Raw genomic sequence first — 22,270 nt, 5'->3', positions numbered from 1 at the left:
TAAATAAACTAAGTTTAAGCTCATAAAAAAATCTAGTTAAACTTTGACAATTATTTTAATAGTTTAATTTATTTTAAATTTACTTTAACTTTGATTATTTTATTAAATAAATTTGAACATCCTAAAATTTAATTCGACTTGACCCATTATATTATTTCAACTTATGTTATATTATGTCAAACTTATAATATGTAATATTGTTTTTGAAACTGATAGAAATTTAAAAATTGGATGTGAATATATAAAACTATTTTCTAGAAATTATAAATTGAATAGGGAAAGATTCAATGAAGATTTTCAAATTCTTAGGCCTGGATTTAAAATTAAAAAATAAAAAATTCAATTTCCAGCTTCCATCATTTCATGCACATCATTCGTGGAAGAGTCCAAAAATTGAATGGAATATAATGTTTGAGTTTTTAGTCAAATCTGACGGGGAAAGCAATAAGCAGGAGAACGTGACCACGTTTTTTGCCAGAGGATTTCAAAATGAAGCGGTACGAAATTTTGACTTTGGCTCTTCCAAAATTTCCATTTTCAAATTTTACTTGTTTTTAAAAAATTAAAAGGGAAATTAGAAGAACTTTTATAATTATCTCTTGTGCCCACAAATGGAGGGATTTTTTCATATATGTAAAAGTTATGAAAATATATATATATATATATATATTCATGATCTAGATCAGTTCAAGTTATTTTGTTCCTCTGTTCATTTATAACTAGCTTCTGATATAATGATACAATAATTAGATTTAATAAAAGAATTTAAGATTCGAATCTTAATTATGATATATTATAGAATATTTTTTCTTCAAATAAAAAAATAGACCTAAAAATATTAATTATTTGAATGAATCTGCTCTTTAATTTATCCTAATAATCGATGAAAAAATTTTATCCGATTAAATCAATCATTTTCAAAATTAATCAATTTGAAAAATTAAATATCTAAATTAAAAAAAAAACTAATATACCTAACTAAATAATTATGATGGGTAATGAACAACATTTAGTTAGTGTTTGATAAAAAAAATTATAGTCCCCTTGGATGGGTCTAGTGGTTAACACATGAGATATTATCATCATGAAATCTAAGGTTCGAATCTTGACAAAGTCGAGATAAATACCTCCCTTATATGCTAGTCATTATTATTCCAAAGGCTAATAGTCCCCGTGATTTACCTCGACATTAGGGTCAAGTTTGGTTAGAAACAAAACTATTTTTTTAATTTATTCAATTTAAAATCGTTAAATGAAAATAATAATAATAAATTAATTTGTAAAAAGCAACCTTTTGAGATTAACAATAAATAATATTAGAGTCCTAACATATTAATTTATCTATAAATACACGTACATACAGAGCAGCCCTGACCAAGACCTACTAGGGCCCTTGCCGAAGGCCCAAAAATACTAAGGGCTCAAAAAATATAAATAAATATATATATTTTTTAATAAAAATTTTATTCTTTCTCACCCTCGTGTTTCTTATCTCGACTCTCACCTTCGTGATGATTCTCCTCGGATGCCATCCTCACCGACCCCTGCGTCTCCACGGTACATACCTATATAAATACTAAAAAGCTTGATAATTTAGCATTTTAATATAAATTTAAATCAAAGATAAAATGACAAAATTACAATGAAATGACAATTACACCTTTGCTTTGTTGTTCCCATGACATGTATGCTGGAGTTTTACTTTGTGGAATAGTATTAATTAATAATTTGTTTTGTTTTTTACTTAAAATCTATTACCATATATGCTTACAATAAAACCAGTGCATCCAACAGCAGCTAAAACCAGAACGAACAACTAAGCATTCCTCACATTGTAGAAGAGTGGACAAATTACACACAGGAACGATGACTGAAAAATACAGAAAAGCTAAAATGCATGGGATACATTAACTCCAAACTAAGTATTTACCACATCGACTTAAACGAATTGTGGAAAACTTACTTTCCCGATATATTTTAATGTCACAAATAGAATAAGGTTTCGAGAAAACAGTTAATGATCGGCTAATGTCAGGCTGTTGTTGGGAGTATATATCTACAGAAGCGTATATTCCGTTATTGGCTTCAGCTGCCACACAAATGGCAGCATTTTGTGCTGGCAAAAAAACTTACACGATAAAGAAGCAACACCACTTGATCGGCACCTCAAATCTTCTAATGATGCCATTGAGGCATCAGATGTAAATTGACGAACCACTGGCAAAATTAGCTTCGTAATCGCAGGGAAACACCGATCAACCGTTCGAAGCCGCATGAGATCATCATGAGAAAATGACTGATGTTGGTTGCTTATAACTGGATCCGCTGGTCTTAATGGAAGATGCAACGACAGGTTTATCCTTCAGGATAGCAATGGGGGCGACTGCATCAGGAGAGTTTGATTGGCTGTTGTCACTATGACCAGGTCTCATCCAAATCTTGATATGTGCCTCCCTCGAAATTGTTACGATAGATTCATTAGTGAATATCACACCAGAAAGGGGATCAACATGCACCCTGTGGGCAACTAGAGGTGAAATTTTAGGCACGTCTTGCATGCTTGGAGCAGGTTGGAGTGAGCCTGCAGGGATAACACTATCCCAGTGAACAGAATGACTTCTGCTGGCAAAGGTAGGTGAACCACCCGGAGGGCCACGCAGCGGCAAGGCAATTTCATCCATAGCCAAGTCCCACAGAAGTAGTTGGGTGTCCTGCAAAATTGTATTACATAAAACAGATCTTTAGCCCTAAGACACCTCCAAAACCACTAAAACAAACATCCAAATAGCTCAAGCACATAAAACAAGGCTGCAACTTTGAATTAATTTGTTTAGTTGCTATTCCGAATCCATACTTACCTGACCAACAGAGCCAAAACGATACACAACATTTTCGCCATTTCCTTCTGAATTTGGTGCGGACCAATACGAATCAAAAGCAACTCCACTAACCTGGTAATCATCATCTATTATAATTCAGATAATAATAGGGTATCTAACTTTATCAGACTTACCCATGAATTATGGCCCTCGCCCCAGGCTACTATCTTTCTATCCTCAGTACTCCATACTTGCACCAGATCATCTTCTCCACCAGTCAAAATATATTTACCATCCAAACTAAAATAGTAAATAGCAGTCAATTTCATATTTTCTTCATAATGGAACAACTTCCAGGATGAGGGAGATGCAACATATAAAGTAAGAACACTACAGAAAGCTTAAACAATCTCAAAGAGTGACAGAACAAATCACAGCTCAATCTACTGAGGTGACAGGCTAGATAGTTGGCACAAGACCATCAAACAAAATGACTAAGAAATAACTAGTGCTGCAGATGGAGAAAATAGGCAGGGAGATCAGAGATTTAGATGTTATAGAAGCTACATAAGTAGTTTGATTAACACATTTGTTAAAATCACTGGCTTTAATGGGAAAGGAAGTCATATGAAATTTGCATAGCACCTAATTGCACTATATATATGGCTAAAAAGATTGCAGAGAAATTTTGACAAAATATTTAATCAATTGCATTGACGCATCGTAGATACCTCCAAGCACAACATAACAAGGCACCATAATAACTCTTCCCACCAAATTTTAGTTGCTCTTTTGCAAAATCAAAAACCCTTAAATAACCTGCAAAATTACAATGTTTTAGGTTAATCTGGAAGTGTTAATGATGAAATTTAGAATAAACACTTTAAAGGAATTTAGAAAGGATAATTAAATGCATACCATCTCTACTAACAGTAGCTAAACATGTTCCATCAGATGAAAAAGACAAATTATTAATTGAACTCTGACAAATTCGCCATCTAGCAACAGGATTGCTCTGCAAGAAGAATAACTGATGTTAGCATTGCATTTGAAGGACAAATGATTGCCAAAAACATCATTGGCAATTCTTGGCTATCAAGGAATACCAATCAAAACATGCTGAATAAAATCTTCAAACTGTAAAAAGAAAATCATGTTGCAAAAAGCATTACAGTTTGAGCACTGTATCAGATCATATTATTGAAGCCACGAATGAGTATCCAACATGTGTATAGATTTGAGTGTAGGGCAAGGCATTACTACTTCAGTATGTGAATAGATTTGAGTGTATGCCAAGGCATTACAACTTCAGTAAGTGTATAGATTTAAGTGCATGAAAAACATTGTTTCTAGAAGCTTTTACATGTCATCAACAAAGGTATCAGGTGTCAACCCAAAGTATATGTCTCAAAGTATCAGCATCCAACATAGGTACAAAGTGGGTATACAAAGACATAAGGTATCAGTGCTGAAGTTAAAAGTTAAATGCATGGCCTACAATTAATAGGTTTAATCCCACATTAGTTATTTAGTCACTAGTTATTGTATCATAACCTGCAAAGGGTGCATAAAATTCAATGGGGAAAAAAATAAAAAAGCGCCCTTTATTTGCAAAATCATCATAAGGGCACCCCATCACCTATAGTTATGTTCATTATGCACCTCCTCATTCAAATTTATTGAAAATGAATTATTTCATTTGTTTCATTGAATTGTTCACCTTTTACAATTAAAGGAAAACTGTCCCAATTTCAACAAAAATGTATGTAAATGTTCATTTTCAAATGATTATTCACAGGTGGATTAGGAAAAATTTTGCTTCAAATTACAAACATAGACTATTTCATTAAAATTATATTACTTTATTAGTTTGAGAATTTCAAATGTAGATTGAAATATAATCTTGCATAATTAAAATGTGAATATTCTCATGTCTGAAGTTACAAAGAAATTCAAATTGATTTTTGCTTCAAATTAGTGAATGTGAATAGTTTCATTAAAGTATATGGGGCCATATAAGTTGAATAGGATGCCACTTTGCCTAATCAAATAGGGGCACCCATTTGATGATATTGAAAATAACGAGCCCTCTATTGATTTTTTTTCTCTCCAATTTATTCACTCAACTTGGTATGGAAATGGACTTTCTCTTTTTTAAAGTATGTTTTCCTAATTCCTTTATGAGACTGCAAATTTATGTGATGACATAATCTCCCCTCCATGCTCGTTCTTTTCTTCGTATCTAAGGAAATAAATTTGACTTGCATCAATGGGACCCATATCAATTGAAGTTGCCTTGACTGCCCCACTATATAGATGAACAGGTTTGGGGAAATATTATTATACGCTGCACAAATTTGCCTTGCTCCACATAAAATCTAATAGAAGTATATATTTCTAATTATTTATTTTTTATATTTGCATATTTTATGTTGGCGTGCTCTCTCTCTTGTTCCCATATATGCCTAACCAACCTGAGAATAGATGAAAGAGTGTGAAGTTCAATAGCTATCTCACCACACCTTCTTGTCAACCTGTTAGAATATTGTAACATAATAACTAAGGATACTATTGTAATAATACTGTATATCCTTCTCTATATAAGTCAATAATTCCGTGGTGTTTAACACGCGGTTTTCTCTTAACATGGTATCAGAGCCAAGTTAAAAGACAACCCTAACTTCCTATTACCCTAATTTCCCCCAATTCTACCGCCGCTGCCTCCCATCTTCGCGTCTCCCTCGCGCCTGCACCTCGCGATCCTCGCTCTCTGGCGAAAGCGCATCTCCTTCGCTCGCCGACAGCTCCACCTCTCTTTAAACCCATCTCCTTACCGACGTCGGCCGTCTCCTTCACTTTCCTGGCGGCGGATACCAGGCGCTCGTTGGAAGCCGAGCACTCGAGCTCCTTTTTGTTCGTGACCTAGACCTCTACCGTCGCTTCTCATCGTCAACGCCTGGTGTTCTACCTTGCCTTCAACATCTCCGGTCGTGCCTACCCCGACGCCACGAGCACGTCCAAATCTTCATCTCTGACGCCATGTGTACTCCACTGAGGGCCACAGAGGCAGCCGGTGGTTGGGGTCGTAGGAGAGTAGTGCCCTGCTTTCCTCGCCACCTCCATCGCCTTCAGGTGCGCCGATCTGCACGGCTCTATGATCAAGCTTATAGATCCGTAGTGGAACACCGCAACGCCTTCCTCCGCCTGACGCCGACTTTGCGCCGCCTCTGCCATCCCTACCCATCCCGGAAGGGGGTCTACGGAGGCTGTTGTGGGTCGTCATCGGGGAGTTGCGACGTCGCCAAAGAGTCGGGTTGCTAGCCTCTTTCATGTCGGCGTACCGTGAGCAGTAGATATTGTTGCCACAGTGCAGTGTGTCCTCCCTCATCCATGCGGCCTCCGTCTTGCCTTATCCGTGCTGCTGCCTTATCCGTGCTGCTGGTGCCGCTCCTTTTAAACTAATCAATGGCTACATCCGGCGTCCCAAAGCCAGATATCTCAATTTTTACCAACCATATCACTGCACCCCTCTCTTCCGAGCATTTGGATGGTAAGAATTACGTCTCTTGGGCATCTCATATTGAGTTTTGGCTTGTTGGGCAGGGTTATGAGACACATCTCACTCAAACTGAAGAAAATGTTCAAGTCGCCGATAGTCCTCTATGAAAGAAGGTTGACGCTCAATTGTGTTGTATTATCCAAGCCACCATCCATCCATCTCTTCGAAATGTCTTCCGTACTCCCAAAACTTGCAAAGTTGTTTGGACACAAGCTCAACAACTCTTTACGAACACCTCTCGGCGATTCTATCAAGTTTGTGAAGATCTCATGACCATCCTCAGTGCTCATCAGATTAAAGATTCAATGTCAACTTATCTGGATTCGGTCTCTAACCTTCTTTGTGACTTCAATGAACTGCTACCACCTGCGGCCAGCCCTGTTGAAGAGCTTAAAAATCGGAAGAAATTTTTTATATCTCTGGCTTTATATGTTCTGTCCACAAATTATTCTCATGTTTGTGATCAGATCCTGGGTAGCGCCACAGAAGCTACCATGGACAATACTTGGGCGACTCTCCTCCGTGTCCCGACCAAAGTCTCGACGATGCCCCCTTCCGTTCCTGTTGACTCATCAGCTTTGGTCTCTCGACACAACAATAGACCCCCACCTCGCAAGGGTGGCAAAGGACGTCCTTAGTGTGATCATTGCCACCGACTGGGGCATACGATTGATAAATGCTAGAGTCTACATGGTTATAAGACACATCTCACTCAAACTGAAAAAAATGTTCAAGTCGTCGATCGTCCTCTATGAAAGAAGGTTGACACTCAATTGTGTTGTATTATCCGAGCCACCATCCATCCATCTCTTCGGAATGTCTTCTGTACTCACAAAACTTGCAAAACTATTTGGACACAAGCTCAACAACTCTTTACGAACACCTCTCAGCGACTCTATCAAGTTTGTGAAGATCTCATGACCATCCTCAGTGCTCATCAAATTAAGGATTCAATGTCATCTTATCTGGTTCGGTCTCTAGCCTTTTTTGTGACTTTAATGAACTGCTTCCACCTGCGTCCAGTCCTGTTGAAGAGCTTGAAAATCGGAAGAAATTTTTTATGTCTCTAGCTTTATATGGTCTGTCCACAAATTATTCTCATGTTCGTGATCAGATCTTGGACAGCCCCACAAAAGCTACCATGGACAATACCTGGACGACTCTCCTCCGTGTCCCGACCAAAGTCTCGATGATGCCCCCTTCGGTTCCTATTGACTCGTCAGCTTTGGTCTCTCGACACAACAATAGACCCCCACCTCGCAAGGGTGGCAAAGGACGTCCTTGGTGTGATCATTGCCACCGACCGGGACACACGATTAATAAGTACTGGAGTCTATATGGTCGACCTCCTCGTGCTGCTCAGATCGTTCAAAGTTCTGTTGCTTCTTCAGCTTCCACTTCACAGTTAACACTGGATCCGACCCCACCATCTTCCTATAATGACTTTCTGAAATGGTGCGAGGATCGTCAGACTTCTGATTCCACTGCTACCATTGCACACGCTAGAAATTCCTTTGGTGGCATATCTCACTCTTCAGGTCTTTGGATTCTTTCTGGGGCCACCGATTATATCACTGGTAATAAATCCCTATTTTCTTCTCTCACTACTTCCGGTTATTTACGTATTGTCATCATGGTCAATGGTTCCCAAACTCAATCCCAGGGTATTGGTATTGTTCATCCTTCTCCGTCTCTTTCTATTCATAATGTTCTTTATATTCCTGGAACTCCCTTTAATTTATTGTCGATAAGTCAACTTACTCGGTCTCTTGATTGTATCATTTCTTTTACTAAAACATTTGTTTCCTTACCGGACCGGAGTACGAGGAGGATAATTGGCTTCGGATGTGAGTCTCATGGCCTTTATCGGTTTCAACAACCCTCTCTTGTTGGTTCAACGGCGACATCTTCTCCACTTCTTATTCATGCTCAGTTAGGACATCCAGATCTTGATAAGTTGAAACAATTACATCTTAATCTTTCTCATTTAGAGTTTTTGTCTTGTGAGTCGTGTCAATTAGGTAAGCATGTTCGTAGTTCTTTTTCTCCTCGCACGATGAGTCGAGCTACGACCCCCTTTGTTTTGGTTCATTCTGATGTTTGAGGCCCGAGTCGTGTTTCTTCTACATTGGGTTCACAATGTTTTGTTACTTTTATGGACGATTTTTCCCGTGTACATGGTTATATTTGATGAAGGAACATTCAGAATTGTTTTCTATTTTTCAATCTTTTTTTCATGAAATCAAAACTCAGTTTGGTATTTCTCTTCGAACTTTGCAAAGTGATAATGCACGCAAGTATCTTTCTACTTAGTTTCATTCCTTCTTGGCATCTCATGGTGTACTGCATTGCATGTCTTGCCCTCATGCCCCTTAACAGAATGGGGTTGCAGAACGCAAGAATCGTCATCTCCTTGAGACCACTCGGACTCTTCTTCTCCATTCTCATGTTCCTCATCAGTTTTGGGGCGATGTCGTACTTACTGCGTGTTATCTCATCAATCGCATGTCTTCCTCCACTCTCTAGGGTAAGATACCTCATAATATCCTCTACCCTCATCATCCTCTTCATCCTTTACCACATCGGGTCTTTGGTTCTATATGTTTTGCTCATGATCTTGATCCTAGCATTGATAAACTCTCTCCCCGGTCTCATAAGTGTGTTTTCCTTAGGTACCCACGGTCTCAGAAAGGGTACAAGTGTTATTCCCCTATTCTTCGTCGCTACTTCATCTCTGCTGATGTCACATTCTTTGATTCGGTTTCATTTTTTTGGGCCTCTTGCTTCCCAATCCGAGGTTTCTCCCTCTCCACCTGCACCAGTGACTATCTTTTGTCCCCCGGAGGCGCCTCTATCATCCCAGCCTCGTCTCCTCCTTTACAAGTTTATCAACGCCGTCCTCGTCCTGCTTTGCCACCGACCGACACTGGCACTGCCGTGGACACATCTTTGGAGCCAAGTCCTTCGCCGTTTCCTCAGGTCCCATCTCCTGACTCTGATATTCCTATTGCACTTCGGAAGGGTATGCGTTCCACTCGTAATCCTTCTCCTCACTATGTTTCTTTGAGTTATCATCGTTTTTCTCCTTCCTATTATTCTTGTCTTTCTTCCTTGGCGTCTTATTCTCTTCCTAAGACTGCAAGTGATGTCTTTGCCCATCTAGGATGGAAACAGGCTATGCTTGAAGAAATTTGTGCTTTACAGAGTAGTGGGACTTGGGACCTCGTTCCTCTACCACCTGGGAAGTCAGTTGTTGATTGTTGATGAGTGTATACGGTGAAGGTTGGTCCAGATGGTATGATTGACAGACTTAAGGCAAGTCTCATCGCTAAAGGCAATACTCAAATCTTCGGATTAGGTTATGGGGATACTTTTTCTCCTGTTGCCAAGATGTCATCTGTACGTCTATTCCTGTCAATTGCTGTGATTCGCCATTGGCCTCTTTATCAGTTGGACATCAAAAATACATTCTTACATGGTGATCTGCACGAGGAAGTCTACATGGAGCAACCTCCGTATTTTGTTGCTCAGGGGGTCTTCTGGTCTTGTATGTCGCCTGCAGAAATCTTTATATGGCCTCAAGCAATCACCCAAAGCATGATTCGGTAGATTTAGTATTGTAATTCAACAGTTTGGCATGACTCGGAGCAAGGTTGACCATTCTGTCTTTTATCGCCACTCATCTACTGGTTACATCTACGTGGTTTATGTTGATGATATTGTCATCACAGGTAGTGATCATCTTGGGATTTCACGGGTGAAACAACATCTTTTTAAACATTTCCAGATAAAGGACCTCGACAAACTCAAATATTTCTTGGAGATAGAAGTAGCACAGTCTAAACAGGGATCGTCATATCCCAAAGAAAGTATGCAATAGATATTCTGGAAGAAACAGGAATGTTAAACTCAAAGACAGTCGACGGCCCTATGGATCCTAACACCAAGCTCCTGCCTAATCAGGGGGAGCCTCTTCCAGATCCTGAATGGTACATGCGATTAGTAGGGAAATTAAGTTACCTTACTGATACTCGTCCGGATATCTCATTTACGGTAAGTGTAGTAAGTCAGTTTCTCAACTCTCCATGCAAATAACACTGGAATATTATGACTCGCATTATTCGATATATCAGAGGCGCACCAGGAAAGAGTCTTTTATATGCAAACAAAGGACATACTCGAGTCATAGGGTACTCTGATGCAGATTGGACAAGATCTCCCAAAGGTCCACTGGATTTTGTATATTTGTCGGAGGTAACCTTGTTTTTTGGAAAAGCAAAAAACAAAATGTTGTGGCAAGATCCAGTGCAGAGGCAGAGTATCGGGCCATGGCCATAACTAATCAAGAGCTTATATGGCTAAAACGGTTGCTTCAGGAACTCAGGTTTGGGAAGGTTACATAAATGTCACTTGTATGTGACAACCAGGCTGCCATGCATATTGCCTCGAACCCAATTTTTCATAAGAGGACAAGGCATATTGAAGTTGACTGTCACTTTGTTAGAGAGAAAGTCATATCAGGAGAAATATCTACTAGTTTTGTCAACTCACATGATCAACTAGCAGATATATTCACTAAGTCACTGAGAAGTTCCCGAATTGACTACATATATAACAAGCTGGTACATATGATCTATATCCTCCAGCTTGAAGGGGAGTGTTAGAATATTGTAACATAATAACTAGGGGTATTATTGTAATTATGTTGTATATCCTTCTCTATATAAGTCAATAACTCCGTGATGTCTAACACAGTTTTCTCTTAACAATCCCTATTCACATCTTGGTCAGCAACCTGCTCAAAGGATACTGGTGTCCACCTTAGGAATTTTTTTGTGATTCAACTGTTGCAAGCCAATTGAGATTGAAGCATCCCCGACAAAGTCCAAATCTAAACCTCATCATCTTGCTCTCCTACCACCATATGTCACCTCATTTCTTCCACTTTGAGACAACTCAATGTGTTTTTCAATGTTGGATTTCACAATCTACAAATCCACCAACCTCTTTGAGATCCCTCACCTCACCAACCTTGATCTTGTTCACAACCTTAATTGAGATACCTGAAGGCTTCAACAATGCCTTCGCCAAACTATAGCATCAATGTAAATATATGATCATTGATGGCAAGCCAAAGACCATCCAAGAGGTATGGCTTTGTCCTCTACCATCAAAGCAACTTTGTTCATAGAGCCTTCCAGTGGCCCTAAAAGCGTATATAGATAATTACAAGACCTCCTCCTACTCTCTCTATCAATTATGTTAAGTGTTTCCTCCAAATGAGGTGCGCAACCAAAGGATGATGGCTGCCCACCGCGAGCATTTTCCGATTTATACCGGTGACCGGTGGAAAAATTCCATGGGGTCGGGCCAGTCACCCCAGGGCTAGCTAGGTTTATCATTTTTTTCAATTCTGTTAAGTGTGTTAGAGTTGTTATGCTATTACTGTAGTGTGTTTAGTTCACATTGCTATTGTAGGGTTAGGATTATGACTTGAGTTTATATATGCATGTGCTATATGTTTCTTGAAAGAATATAATATTCAATTTTCTCAAATTTTACACGGTAACAGATCCTCCTTATTAGGGTTAGATTTAATAAGAGTGATCACCTACAGGGAGGTCTTACCACTGACATCACTGTCAACCATCTGTTACACTCTTTCTCGTGTGTGATCTCTCTTTCACCCATGACTCAGCTCATTCCCAGTCCTGACTCACATAAGATGAATCAGAATCTCCATGTGTGTATGAACTGTTCTGCCTCCTGCGAGCACACTACCTCTGTCTCTTTTGACACGCGCAACAAAGGTGATTTTCTACTGTTTGAGACTGCTGTCGTTGGTCTATCACTATGGGTAGCAACTTCTGAAGGCACTGGCACTCATGGCCTTCGTAGACCACTAGAACATCACCAACAACCAATCATCTAATGTCAATGTTGAGCGCACACAAATTGCTTCCTGAGTCAGGAGCATACCAACTCTACATAGTGCAACAGCTCAATAGCCCAGATTTGCATCATCCCTTCTTCTATTAAGGAAATCATCTTCTTCTCCAAATACGCAAATTGCGAGCCTTCCTCTATAACTCTATTACAGAAATCATCATCTTTTTCCTCTCCTTGTCCCTCCAGATCTTTTTGGGTTTTCCTATTTATTTTCCTCCTCTTCCTGTCTATTATGTCTGCATGCTCTTTTCACCTTAAGTAATTCCTGGAATATCTGTATACAGACTCCCTCTGTTGTTTTGTTGGCTGATCAGAGGTCAAGAAATTGAAGCTTGCAAACTCAGTCAAAATTCAATATTGCTTTGTCTTAATCATTGTCACATCTTAATTCAATTTAATGTAGTTTATATAAAAATTTGGTACGAAGATGTCTATGCTCTAGCTTAAGGAGAAGAGTTAATGGTGTTAGAGTTGCTAGGTACTCAACAAATCCACACACAAATTGTCCTGTCACATATTGCCTCTATCAATTGCACCACCTCCTCATATTCTTTAACGACCATGACAACTTGAACTATAAACACCACTTCCCTTCACAGCTCTTGCATTTGTGCCACAACTCTCGTAACCACAAAGCCTCCTAAGTTCCTCTTTGTTCTTCATAGGAACTTGGACTAGACCAGTAATCAAGCTACTAAAACAGAGTCAAGACTAAGCCCTAAACTAAGCCCTAGACTAAGTGGAAGCCAATATAGGCCCAAGTCAAGACTTTGTTCAGGTGTAGTTGTAAAAACAGAGTAGCAGCCTGTGATAAAACAGAGAAGGTGCAAAACCCATATAAAAAGGAGGGAAGGAACCCCAGTTCATTATTCAGTTCAAACCAAAAATACAAACCGAATTGAATTAAAATTGGATTGGATTCCATCTTTAGACGGATTCAGTTGGTTTGTTTCTGTCTGAATTGACCAACATATAAAACAGTTCAATTCGATTGTGGTTGTAAATTAAACCAAATAAAAAAAACTGATTTTCTAAAAATAATAAAATTTACATTTGTTTTCCATATTCATTGCGAATAATTCAATGTTTATAAAGTTTGCAAATAATTAAATATTTATAAAGTTTAGATAAAAAATCTAAAATGTGAAAATTTAATTCTATTATATTTTATAAGATAAATTTACTTAATAATTTAATAATAAATATAACATATTATAATGTTTAAATGTAAATTCAGTTGAACTAGAATCAAACAAAAAACCAGAATATCAGTTGGTCTTAAGGTCTTAATTCAATTTACATGCTCATTTGGTTTGGTCTGTTTGCTAGACAATTCATATGTAAAAAATAATAATTTGATCTAACTTCCATCAACTTGGTTTGGGTTGGACCGATTGGACACCCATAAGGGAAACGTAGTTGCATTTAAGAAGAACAATTGTTCTAGAGCATGCATTCTTCACCATTTGCATCTCAAGTCATTCTCTCTCCTCCTCTCCATCTCTAGTTGGCTTATTAGGTTCTTTATTTCAACAACAAATTTCACCTGTAATGTCTTAGTATGTATTGTGGAAACATTTAAGATAGATTAAATAGAGAATTCTAGAAAAAAGATGTGTTAGCATAAGCGCATATTAACCTAATTAAGGATATGTATGAGGATATAATAACAAAAGTAAAGACTTCAGGCAAATTAGCCAAAGTGTTTCTCATAAGGATAAGGATAGTTACAACAAGGATCAGCTCTAAGTCTCTATCTTTTTAGACTAATCATTGACGAACTCACTTGATACATCTAATATACGATATCATGGTGCATGTTATTTGCAGGTTATATTGTTTTAGTAAATGAGACACGTGAAGGAGTAAATGCTAAACTCGAATCTTTGCGAGAAACGCTACAAGTGAAAGGTTTTAGATTTAGTAGAGTAAAAACAGAATATATGGAATTTAAGTATTAAACGTAATAAAACAACTGTTAAGATAGGAGATCTCGAGTTGGAGTTTTAAGTATTTAAGATCATTTTTGCAAAAGAATGAATGGATTTAGAGAGGTCTTATATAAAATACAAACAGGATGGTTGAAATAAAAGAGAACGTCAGATGTTTTTTTTAATAGTAAAGTACCTCTAAGATTTAAAAATAAAGTTTTACAAAACGATTGTTAAACTTGCTATGTTATATGGAGCTGAATGTTAGGTTATGACTTAATCACATGAACAGAAAATGAGAGTTGCAAAGATGTGGTCGTTAAGGTGGATGTGCGGACATACAAGGATAGATAGGATAAAAATGAAAATATTAAAGAGAAAATTAAAGTTATACCTATTGACGGAAAACTCTGAAAAACACAGATGATACAGACATGCACTTAGACACTAATAAATGCTCCAAGCGATGTGAAATTATGACAAATGTGCACATCAAACGAGAGGAAGATAAAAAAAAAATTGATTAGAAACAATAAAACAAGATAAAATTTATTTAAATATAAATGATAATATAGTAGGAGATAGAGTCCAATGGCACAGAAAGATCCATATAGTAAACCTCATCTGGTGGAATAAAGTTTGGTTATTGTTGTATTAGTTATTGTTTGTGCTTTCTTTTCTAACAACTCCTCTTAGAGTTAATGTCACATTTTACTATCTCACTTTGTCTCTCCTAATATCTCATATTTTCCCCTCTAAAAATAGATTTTAGAGCACTAATTTGACTTTTGTCTCCAACATATTTATCACACAATGTTAATTTTATCTTCCAAATCATTAGAATTTACTCAAAAGTCAAAATTACTCTCTAACATCGCACTTCTCTTGGATTAATAAAAGATTTGCTTGGTCTCCCTTCTAATATTAATTCCTTGTCACAAGAATAGATATTGAACCCTAGTCCATCTTTTTTTTCTTTGTAAACTTTACTTTCACATTTTTTGCTACTTCATCTTCATAAGTTTCAATGTCTTGTTGTACCTTCAAATTTGAGGGAAGGAAGACAGTTTTACTTATTTGCAGTTCATATCAAATTGTACCTTTGTAAATCCTAGTCATCAAATCCTCAAAGATCAATATTGATTATCAAATCTTCAAAGTCTCTCAATTGCTTGAGAAGAATTACATGTTCATAATTGTCATTGAGTGCTTATCAATTTTATTCTTGGATTTATTGAATATTTCTAGTTCATATAGTAGGCTAGACATCTAGTGTTTATGATATACATAAAATTTGGAACGTCAAAGAATGTATAAAAAAATAAATAAGCAAAGACAAGTAGAACAAACATTTGTTCATCAACTTTAAATATTTTTCTAACCTTAAACTAACAAATAAACATGTCTGATGTGTGAAATAAGTATTTTACAAAAACAACTAAACATCTTGACTTACACTGGATTGTTACTCTAATCACATAACTGTTTAGCTCTAAGTTGTTTTATGGTTAACAGTTGAAAAGACAAAACCCACAACAAACTTTATTACATTGATGTTAGTCTGGGATAAGAGTGCAGTAAGCTACTTTAATATCCCACTTGAATATCATTTTTCATTTACATAAGATCAAGGTTTAAATATTATTGGATATTGAAGTTTTGACCTTTGGTAGGAACAATACAATTTCACTACTATATCGTACCAATACTCGGCGCACAATTATATAGTAAGATGCCATTAATGGTGTCAATTGAATCTCATTTTCTAATTTATATTTAAAAAAATATATTGTTTATATTAAAGTTCTGATCTCTGGTTGGAATGATATGGATTCATTACTTTGTCATTCTGACAAAACACTTTAAAACATGTTGAGATGAATTCAAAAGAATTTCAATCATTTAATATCAAAATGAGTATCTTGCATGAGATAGATACATTGGCTTCCATATTTCAAAAATATAAACTAATTTCATATTCAACTTCGAATATTATAATCGAATTAAATCTATAAATAGAAAATTATATTTTCCATTTCATAATGAATTAATTATTTGTATACATTTTAAATTCAAAGTCTAAATTATTCCAATAAAATATTTGAGAATTCAATCCTTTAAGTTTTGTAAAAATTAAAGAAAACTTCAAAAAAAATTAAAAGAGTATTTTGTATGCAAACTATTGCTAAAGTATAAATAAAATAAATTGATAATATAAATTAATTTTCAGAGACTGATAGTAAATTTTAAATTCTATTATTATGTAAATATTAACAAACTGCAATTGTAATCGAAATTTTAAAAACTAATAATTTACCTAAATTAATTTTAGTAAATCTATGATTAATTTCTAATTTAATAGTTATACAAATATTAACAAATTGTAAATATAAAATTAACAATTTAAATAAAAAATTAGGGTTAATAAAAGAATCTAGCACAACATTATTACAATCACATCTGAAAAAACTACTTAATTAGCCTCTTAGTTTCCAAGAAAGGATCTTGACAAAGCATGCACTTAGAAAAGTTCACAACCATGTAGACACCTAAATAATTTCCAAAGAAATCCATGCAATGTCATTCAATGGAATATGAGCACTGCAAATCCAACAACTTATTTGTTTCTTCTTATAGAATAAATAAGAATGCAATTGTAATAAGAAGGTAGAAAACCTAAAGATAAAATCACAGATATTATGGTGAAACACATGGCATCAAGAGAATGTTAATCACAAGATAACCATTACTTTGTCATATAATGACCAAAGTATAATAAATGGTGAGAGGCTATTCAACGCCTAACACATGTAATTCAGCTGCATTGTTGAATGAGATTTTGATCACAACAGTAAAACAGAAAATGTAATGGCAAATAAATATGCTGAAAACAAAACCATGATGCATATAAATGAAATACAAAGAAAGTACATCTAAAAATTGTAAAAAAAAATTACCTTACTTGACCGTGCATGTGAAACTATAAATTGAGTTTGATCTTTAATGACAGGAAAAGAACAATCAACAGTCCCATCTTTGCACTAAAGAGAAAAGGTACCAATTTCAGTAACAACTAGAACTTAAGTGGAAAAAAGAATTTGATAAAATTCAGAGTACTATCAAAGAATATGTGAAAGACTAACTTTTTCATATACATATACATTTCCATCAGCATAACCAACAACAAATGTGCCATCGCCTTCTGGGACCCATGCAATACAAGTGCATCTACTGCAAAATCAGTGGATGTTCATTAATAGATAATGTGCGGCTGTTAATTAGAAGCAACCAAAAGACCTCAATATTGCATATATAACATGCACACACATGCACATAAGGTGAGTGTGGATAGTATGGTTTCTTTTACAATTTTAGATAAATGTCAATCATTGCAAAAGAAACTCTTCAAAAAAAAAAAAAAATCCAAGATTAACCTACTTAAAAATCTTGTTATCAATTTTAGTCACTTGTGTAACTCATTGTCTATTGAATGTGGATAGAAGCATCAGTATGCAGATCTTTAGAGTTAAAAAACAACTGGAAAGAAACACAGGCAACACAGACATAACTAAAGTCAAAGTTAAAAATGTGTATATACTATTAATCAGGTTTGCACAATCAACCTGGAAGACTGCAAAATTTTCCTTATTCTAAAGTCTAACTTATCAAACTAGGTTTTCCTAAATAAAAGTTTGAGTTAAACTTCCCTTTCTATCTTTATTTAACAGAGAAGAAGACTACAATATGGTTACTAAGAATCGTTATGCAACCATCATGGTGAATCATCCTTCCTGTCCATCTAAGTATAATAGAACCCCTCCAACATCTAGTTCCAGAAGACATTGACTGAAAATATCCCAACATAAAAGGCCTTTTTGTCAGTGAATTGACATGGAGATAAATTACAAATAACATGAAATAACTCAATCGTCAATGGATAAAGTTCCGTTATTGAAATGTCAGGCTGCCATATATCAAACTACTTTTAGAATATCCAAAAAGCAATGGAAAAAGCAAAATAATAATAATAATTAAGCATGCATTTGGCTAGCAAATCACAGAATTTCCTATATGGTGTGTATTTATTGGAAGTCCTTTTGTAGCATCAACTGATACCGGCATGCAACCAGCTAGAGTGGTAGGAGGTAAAAAACCAAACCCTAAAACACAACTTCTCATAAAACAAATACAAATCAATTGATATTTCCACATGAGTACCCATGTATGAGTCAGACTATCATGTCAAGTCTTAGTCACAGTGGAACAACAAGAATAAGTAATACAATGATAACACGACTATTTTGCGTGACTCAAGAGACTTTGCTCATATTCCATGGCTTCTTGATTTGTCTAGTGAGCCACTCTCTTAAATCCATTTTAAGAGGCTCCTTCATAAGAGGCGATGGAGCATGCCTCTTACTATTCCAACCTTTAGAATGATTGTAATGATGATCTACTCTTAAATGGCAATGAAATGCTAAGTTTAAGGAGAGTAGATTACTTGTTGATTGAAGTTGTCGACTTGGATTGCAAGCCCTTAAAGAGATTAAGCTCTTGAACACTTGGTCATGAGACAACTCATAATATTTCCAAGCACCCTTGCAAAGTCAAAAACTCTCATAGTCTTATATATATATATATATATATAATACCAATGGACACATTTTGTATGCCTATCAATTGCTTGGGGACAAGTGACACTTGAGCAAACATTGTATAGGTGTGAATTAAAAAATTGTCCGATTGATTGCTCCTCCAATCAACTAGGCTAATTTCCTATTGATTATTGCTCGAATAGAACTTTTTTGTTCACCGAACCCTTAAGTTCAGTCAATTGATTGCGTCACTCCATGATGTCACCCTAGATCCCCAAGATTACACATCACTCAAAATCTTTCATAACTTTCATGTCTCCAGCTATTTAACCTTATCAATGTTGCGCGTTATTAAGTATACCTCGTGTAAGGTCTCTGGTCCCTCAAATGCACCAAGTCATGCGAACTTGCTCCACGTGACATCCTTCTCCCCTTACCTATGACTCCACTTCACTTTAAGTCACTATTGTACACCCCGTATCAAGCCTTCAGTACCTCAAATGCACCAAGCTCCAAAAACTTGTTCCACATGTCATCCTTATCCCTTTGCCTTCCAAGTCCACCTCATAGTACACCATGTGTTTCGCCTCAAATCTCTTAAATGCACAAAGCTCCATGAGCTTGCTCCACGTGTCATTCTTCTCCCCTCGTCTTCTGAGTTAACTTCCATGTTAAACCTTCAAGTCACCGAACCCAAATCAATTTGACAGTCACGGCACCAAGCTTCGCAAGTTCTTATGTGCACTATTTCAAGTCCCTGAGCACTTAATGTACACATTAGAAACTCAAGTCAAAACTAACTTAATCCCTTTGCTAAACACATCAAAATAACCTGGTCAAGTCCGACCATTTGGGAACATTGTTTGCTCAACACTCTTATTCAAATGCAAGGTACTCTTATTGGAAAGTACTCTATTAAAATGCAAGGTATAAGTCATTTCCCAACGTGTGTTGACAAATCCATATGCGTTCAATGGAAGTATGGTTATACCTCACATTCTTACAGAGATGAGGTTGAGATATCTTGCAAAACATGAAGTCATGGAGAGCTTTGCAAGTACGGAAAGGCAGTTCATGTGTTTAAGTGACAACTAGAACTAATTAGAACACCATGGGCAGCCCGAAAAGTAGGCATGCAAATCCCAGAATAAAAATGATAACAACTAAATAGTCAAAGTGTTTCCATAAGGTCAATCATAAGCATTCCAAACATGGTTCAGTGAGCAATACGTGCCTATTGCCATTGGCGCCATCCTTGTTGTAATGATGAGCTGCAACAAGCTTCCTTCCTGGATCCTGTAGTTGTTGCCTCAATGACACTGAATATACTAGAACAACAAGAATATGGACAATAGGCAGATGATCAATAATCACCAATTTAACAAGTAAATTCCAACTTCAAATTGGACAGGAAACTAGTGAGCTGACCATCTCCAGAGTGCAAACCAATAAGCAAATCATGCCCATCCTTCGCCTCTGAATCAAAGGCATGGCAAACTGGATTCGAGTTGCTGAAATTTATGGCCTTGATGGGATCCTGACACAGGATAAGTCATCGAATACTCAAATATCACACTACAAGTAGAGTGAAATAAATGAAGGCAAATCTAAGGAACGAGATGAGAACCTTGTCTTGCGAATTGAGATCGCTAATGAAAAGAGTGTCAGCCATGTTGAAGATAAGATAAGTGCCCTTTCCATCATAATTGGCTACCAGCTGTGAGCTACTTGATCCTACGGAGGTTCCAACAGACCCTCCAATCTTGCTGCTCCCTGAGACCACCCGATTCGCCCCATTACCACCGACAAAGCTGAGCGCCCGGCTTCCATTTCCAGCACCAAGCAGCCTAGCCGCTGCTGACCTCACACCGCTAGCGCTCGGGGTCGACGGTGCAGCCGACGCCTGGTTCGCTGGCTTCTCCTTGAGATAAGCAATAGACAACTGCAGATGGGAAAAAAAAAACGCAATCAGTAATTCTGATTCCCACAAACTTCCAAACAGTAATAAGACGAAACCAAGCCGAGGCACCTGGGAGACGGCCTTGCCGTGGGAGTAGTGCAGAACGGCGGCCGGGTGGGTCTTCTCGTACTGCAATTTGTATCTTCCCTCCGGGGTCTTGAAGTAGGTCTTGAGGCTGGGTGACTGAGGATTGACGGCGGGAGACGAAGAGGACATGGTCAACGGATTAGGTTCCTCGATCACTCCAATGGCGGCGTAACAATCATTCCTCCGCTTCGAAGGCTATCGAGAAACTGAGAATCTGGGTTAGGGTTCGAAATCCGTCCAAAGAAAAAAACAAAGGATTTCGCCTTCAACTTCTAGCGCGATCCTGCGTTCTTCCTCTTCGATCTTCGTCGCAAGCCAACGAGAGGAATTGCGGTGAAGGGGAAGTCCAAATAACATAACAAAAACAGGGTGGGTGATTATTAAAAGGGATGGAGAATTGGGCCATTAAGAGATGAGATCGTTAGGTAAATTGATCATGGCCGTCCAAACGGGGAAATGATGGGTGATTTGATAGAATGGACGGTGAATAGTCGAGGCGGCTCGGCCTTGAGAAAAAGGGGTGAAATAGTCAGGGCAGCTAGTCAATGCACACTAAATAAATACCCGATTAATAGCCATTAAGCAATATTGCGTCTCCCTATTGGTTAAGGGAAAAGAAAATAAAAGACTGAGAAAATAAATTCATTTTGGGCAAAAATCCGTCCTCAATTGTATAAATCCTGAAATGATTTTGGAGTGATTATTTGAAAAATTGAATATATGAATTATTAAAAAAATGAAAAAGTTATTTATGTCCTATAATTTAGCGTAGTTACTATCTGTATAGATATTTATTTAAATAGATTATGAAATTATTTTTAATGGATATAAAATATCTTATTAGATATATAATTTTTCCATGCAAAGAGTTACTATATTATGGGAAAATGTCTCCTTAATATACCCGCATGTATCTTATTACTATAATTATTTTAAAATGATTTGATTAATTTAAAATAATTTTTGATGAAGTTTAAATATCTTTTTTATTAATTTGATAAAGAGTGTTTTTGATATAATAGCATTCAAAGTTTAAAATGTATGATTTAAAAATTTTAGAATTTAGGATTCATAAGAAATTACTTGGTGGTTATTACAATATGAAAAATCAATTATTTAATTTTAATCATAATTATTACACACAAATCACTATTATATCAAAAATATTATTTAACAACTTGATAAAAAAAATTATATTCCATCAAAATCATTTTAAATCAGTCAAAATCACTTAAAAATAATTATATCTAAATTCCAATTCATAAACTCTGAATAATATTATATCATAATACTATTTATCAACTTCATCAATATTATTTAAATTTGATTTAAATCATTTTAAATTAGTTAAAATTACTTTAAAACTATTA

General features: G+C 36.4%; 1 protein-coding gene across 1 annotated transcript; it reads right to left on the bottom strand.

Moving 5' to 3' along the window:
- Window positions 1-1,811: 1,811 nt before the first annotated feature.
- LOC121984202 (probable catabolite repression protein creC) lies at window positions 1,812-21,268 on the bottom strand. The gene is made up of 11 exons (XM_042537025.1): window positions 20,883-21,268; window positions 20,481-20,795; window positions 20,282-20,390; window positions 20,088-20,181; window positions 17,402-17,489; window positions 17,216-17,299; window positions 3,738-3,834; window positions 3,551-3,638; window positions 3,014-3,119; window positions 2,859-2,951; window positions 1,812-2,711 (listed from the first exon to the last, which is right to left on the bottom strand). The coding sequence occupies exons 1-11, from the start codon at window positions 21,027-21,029 to the stop codon at window positions 2,283-2,285; spliced, it is 1,650 nt and encodes a 549-aa protein (XP_042392959.1). The 5' UTR covers window positions 21,030-21,268; the 3' UTR covers window positions 1,812-2,282.
- Between the last annotated feature and the right edge of the window lie 1,002 nt (window positions 21,269-22,270).

Source organism: Zingiber officinale, chromosome 5B, assembly GCF_018446385.1.
Source record: "Zingiber officinale cultivar Zhangliang chromosome 5B, Zo_v1.1, whole genome shotgun sequence".
In the NCBI taxonomy this organism is placed as follows: Eukaryota; Viridiplantae; Streptophyta; class Magnoliopsida; order Zingiberales; family Zingiberaceae; genus Zingiber; species Zingiber officinale.
The sequence above is the reverse complement of the archived record's forward strand: the minus strand, read 5'-3'. Positions and strand labels throughout refer to the sequence as shown.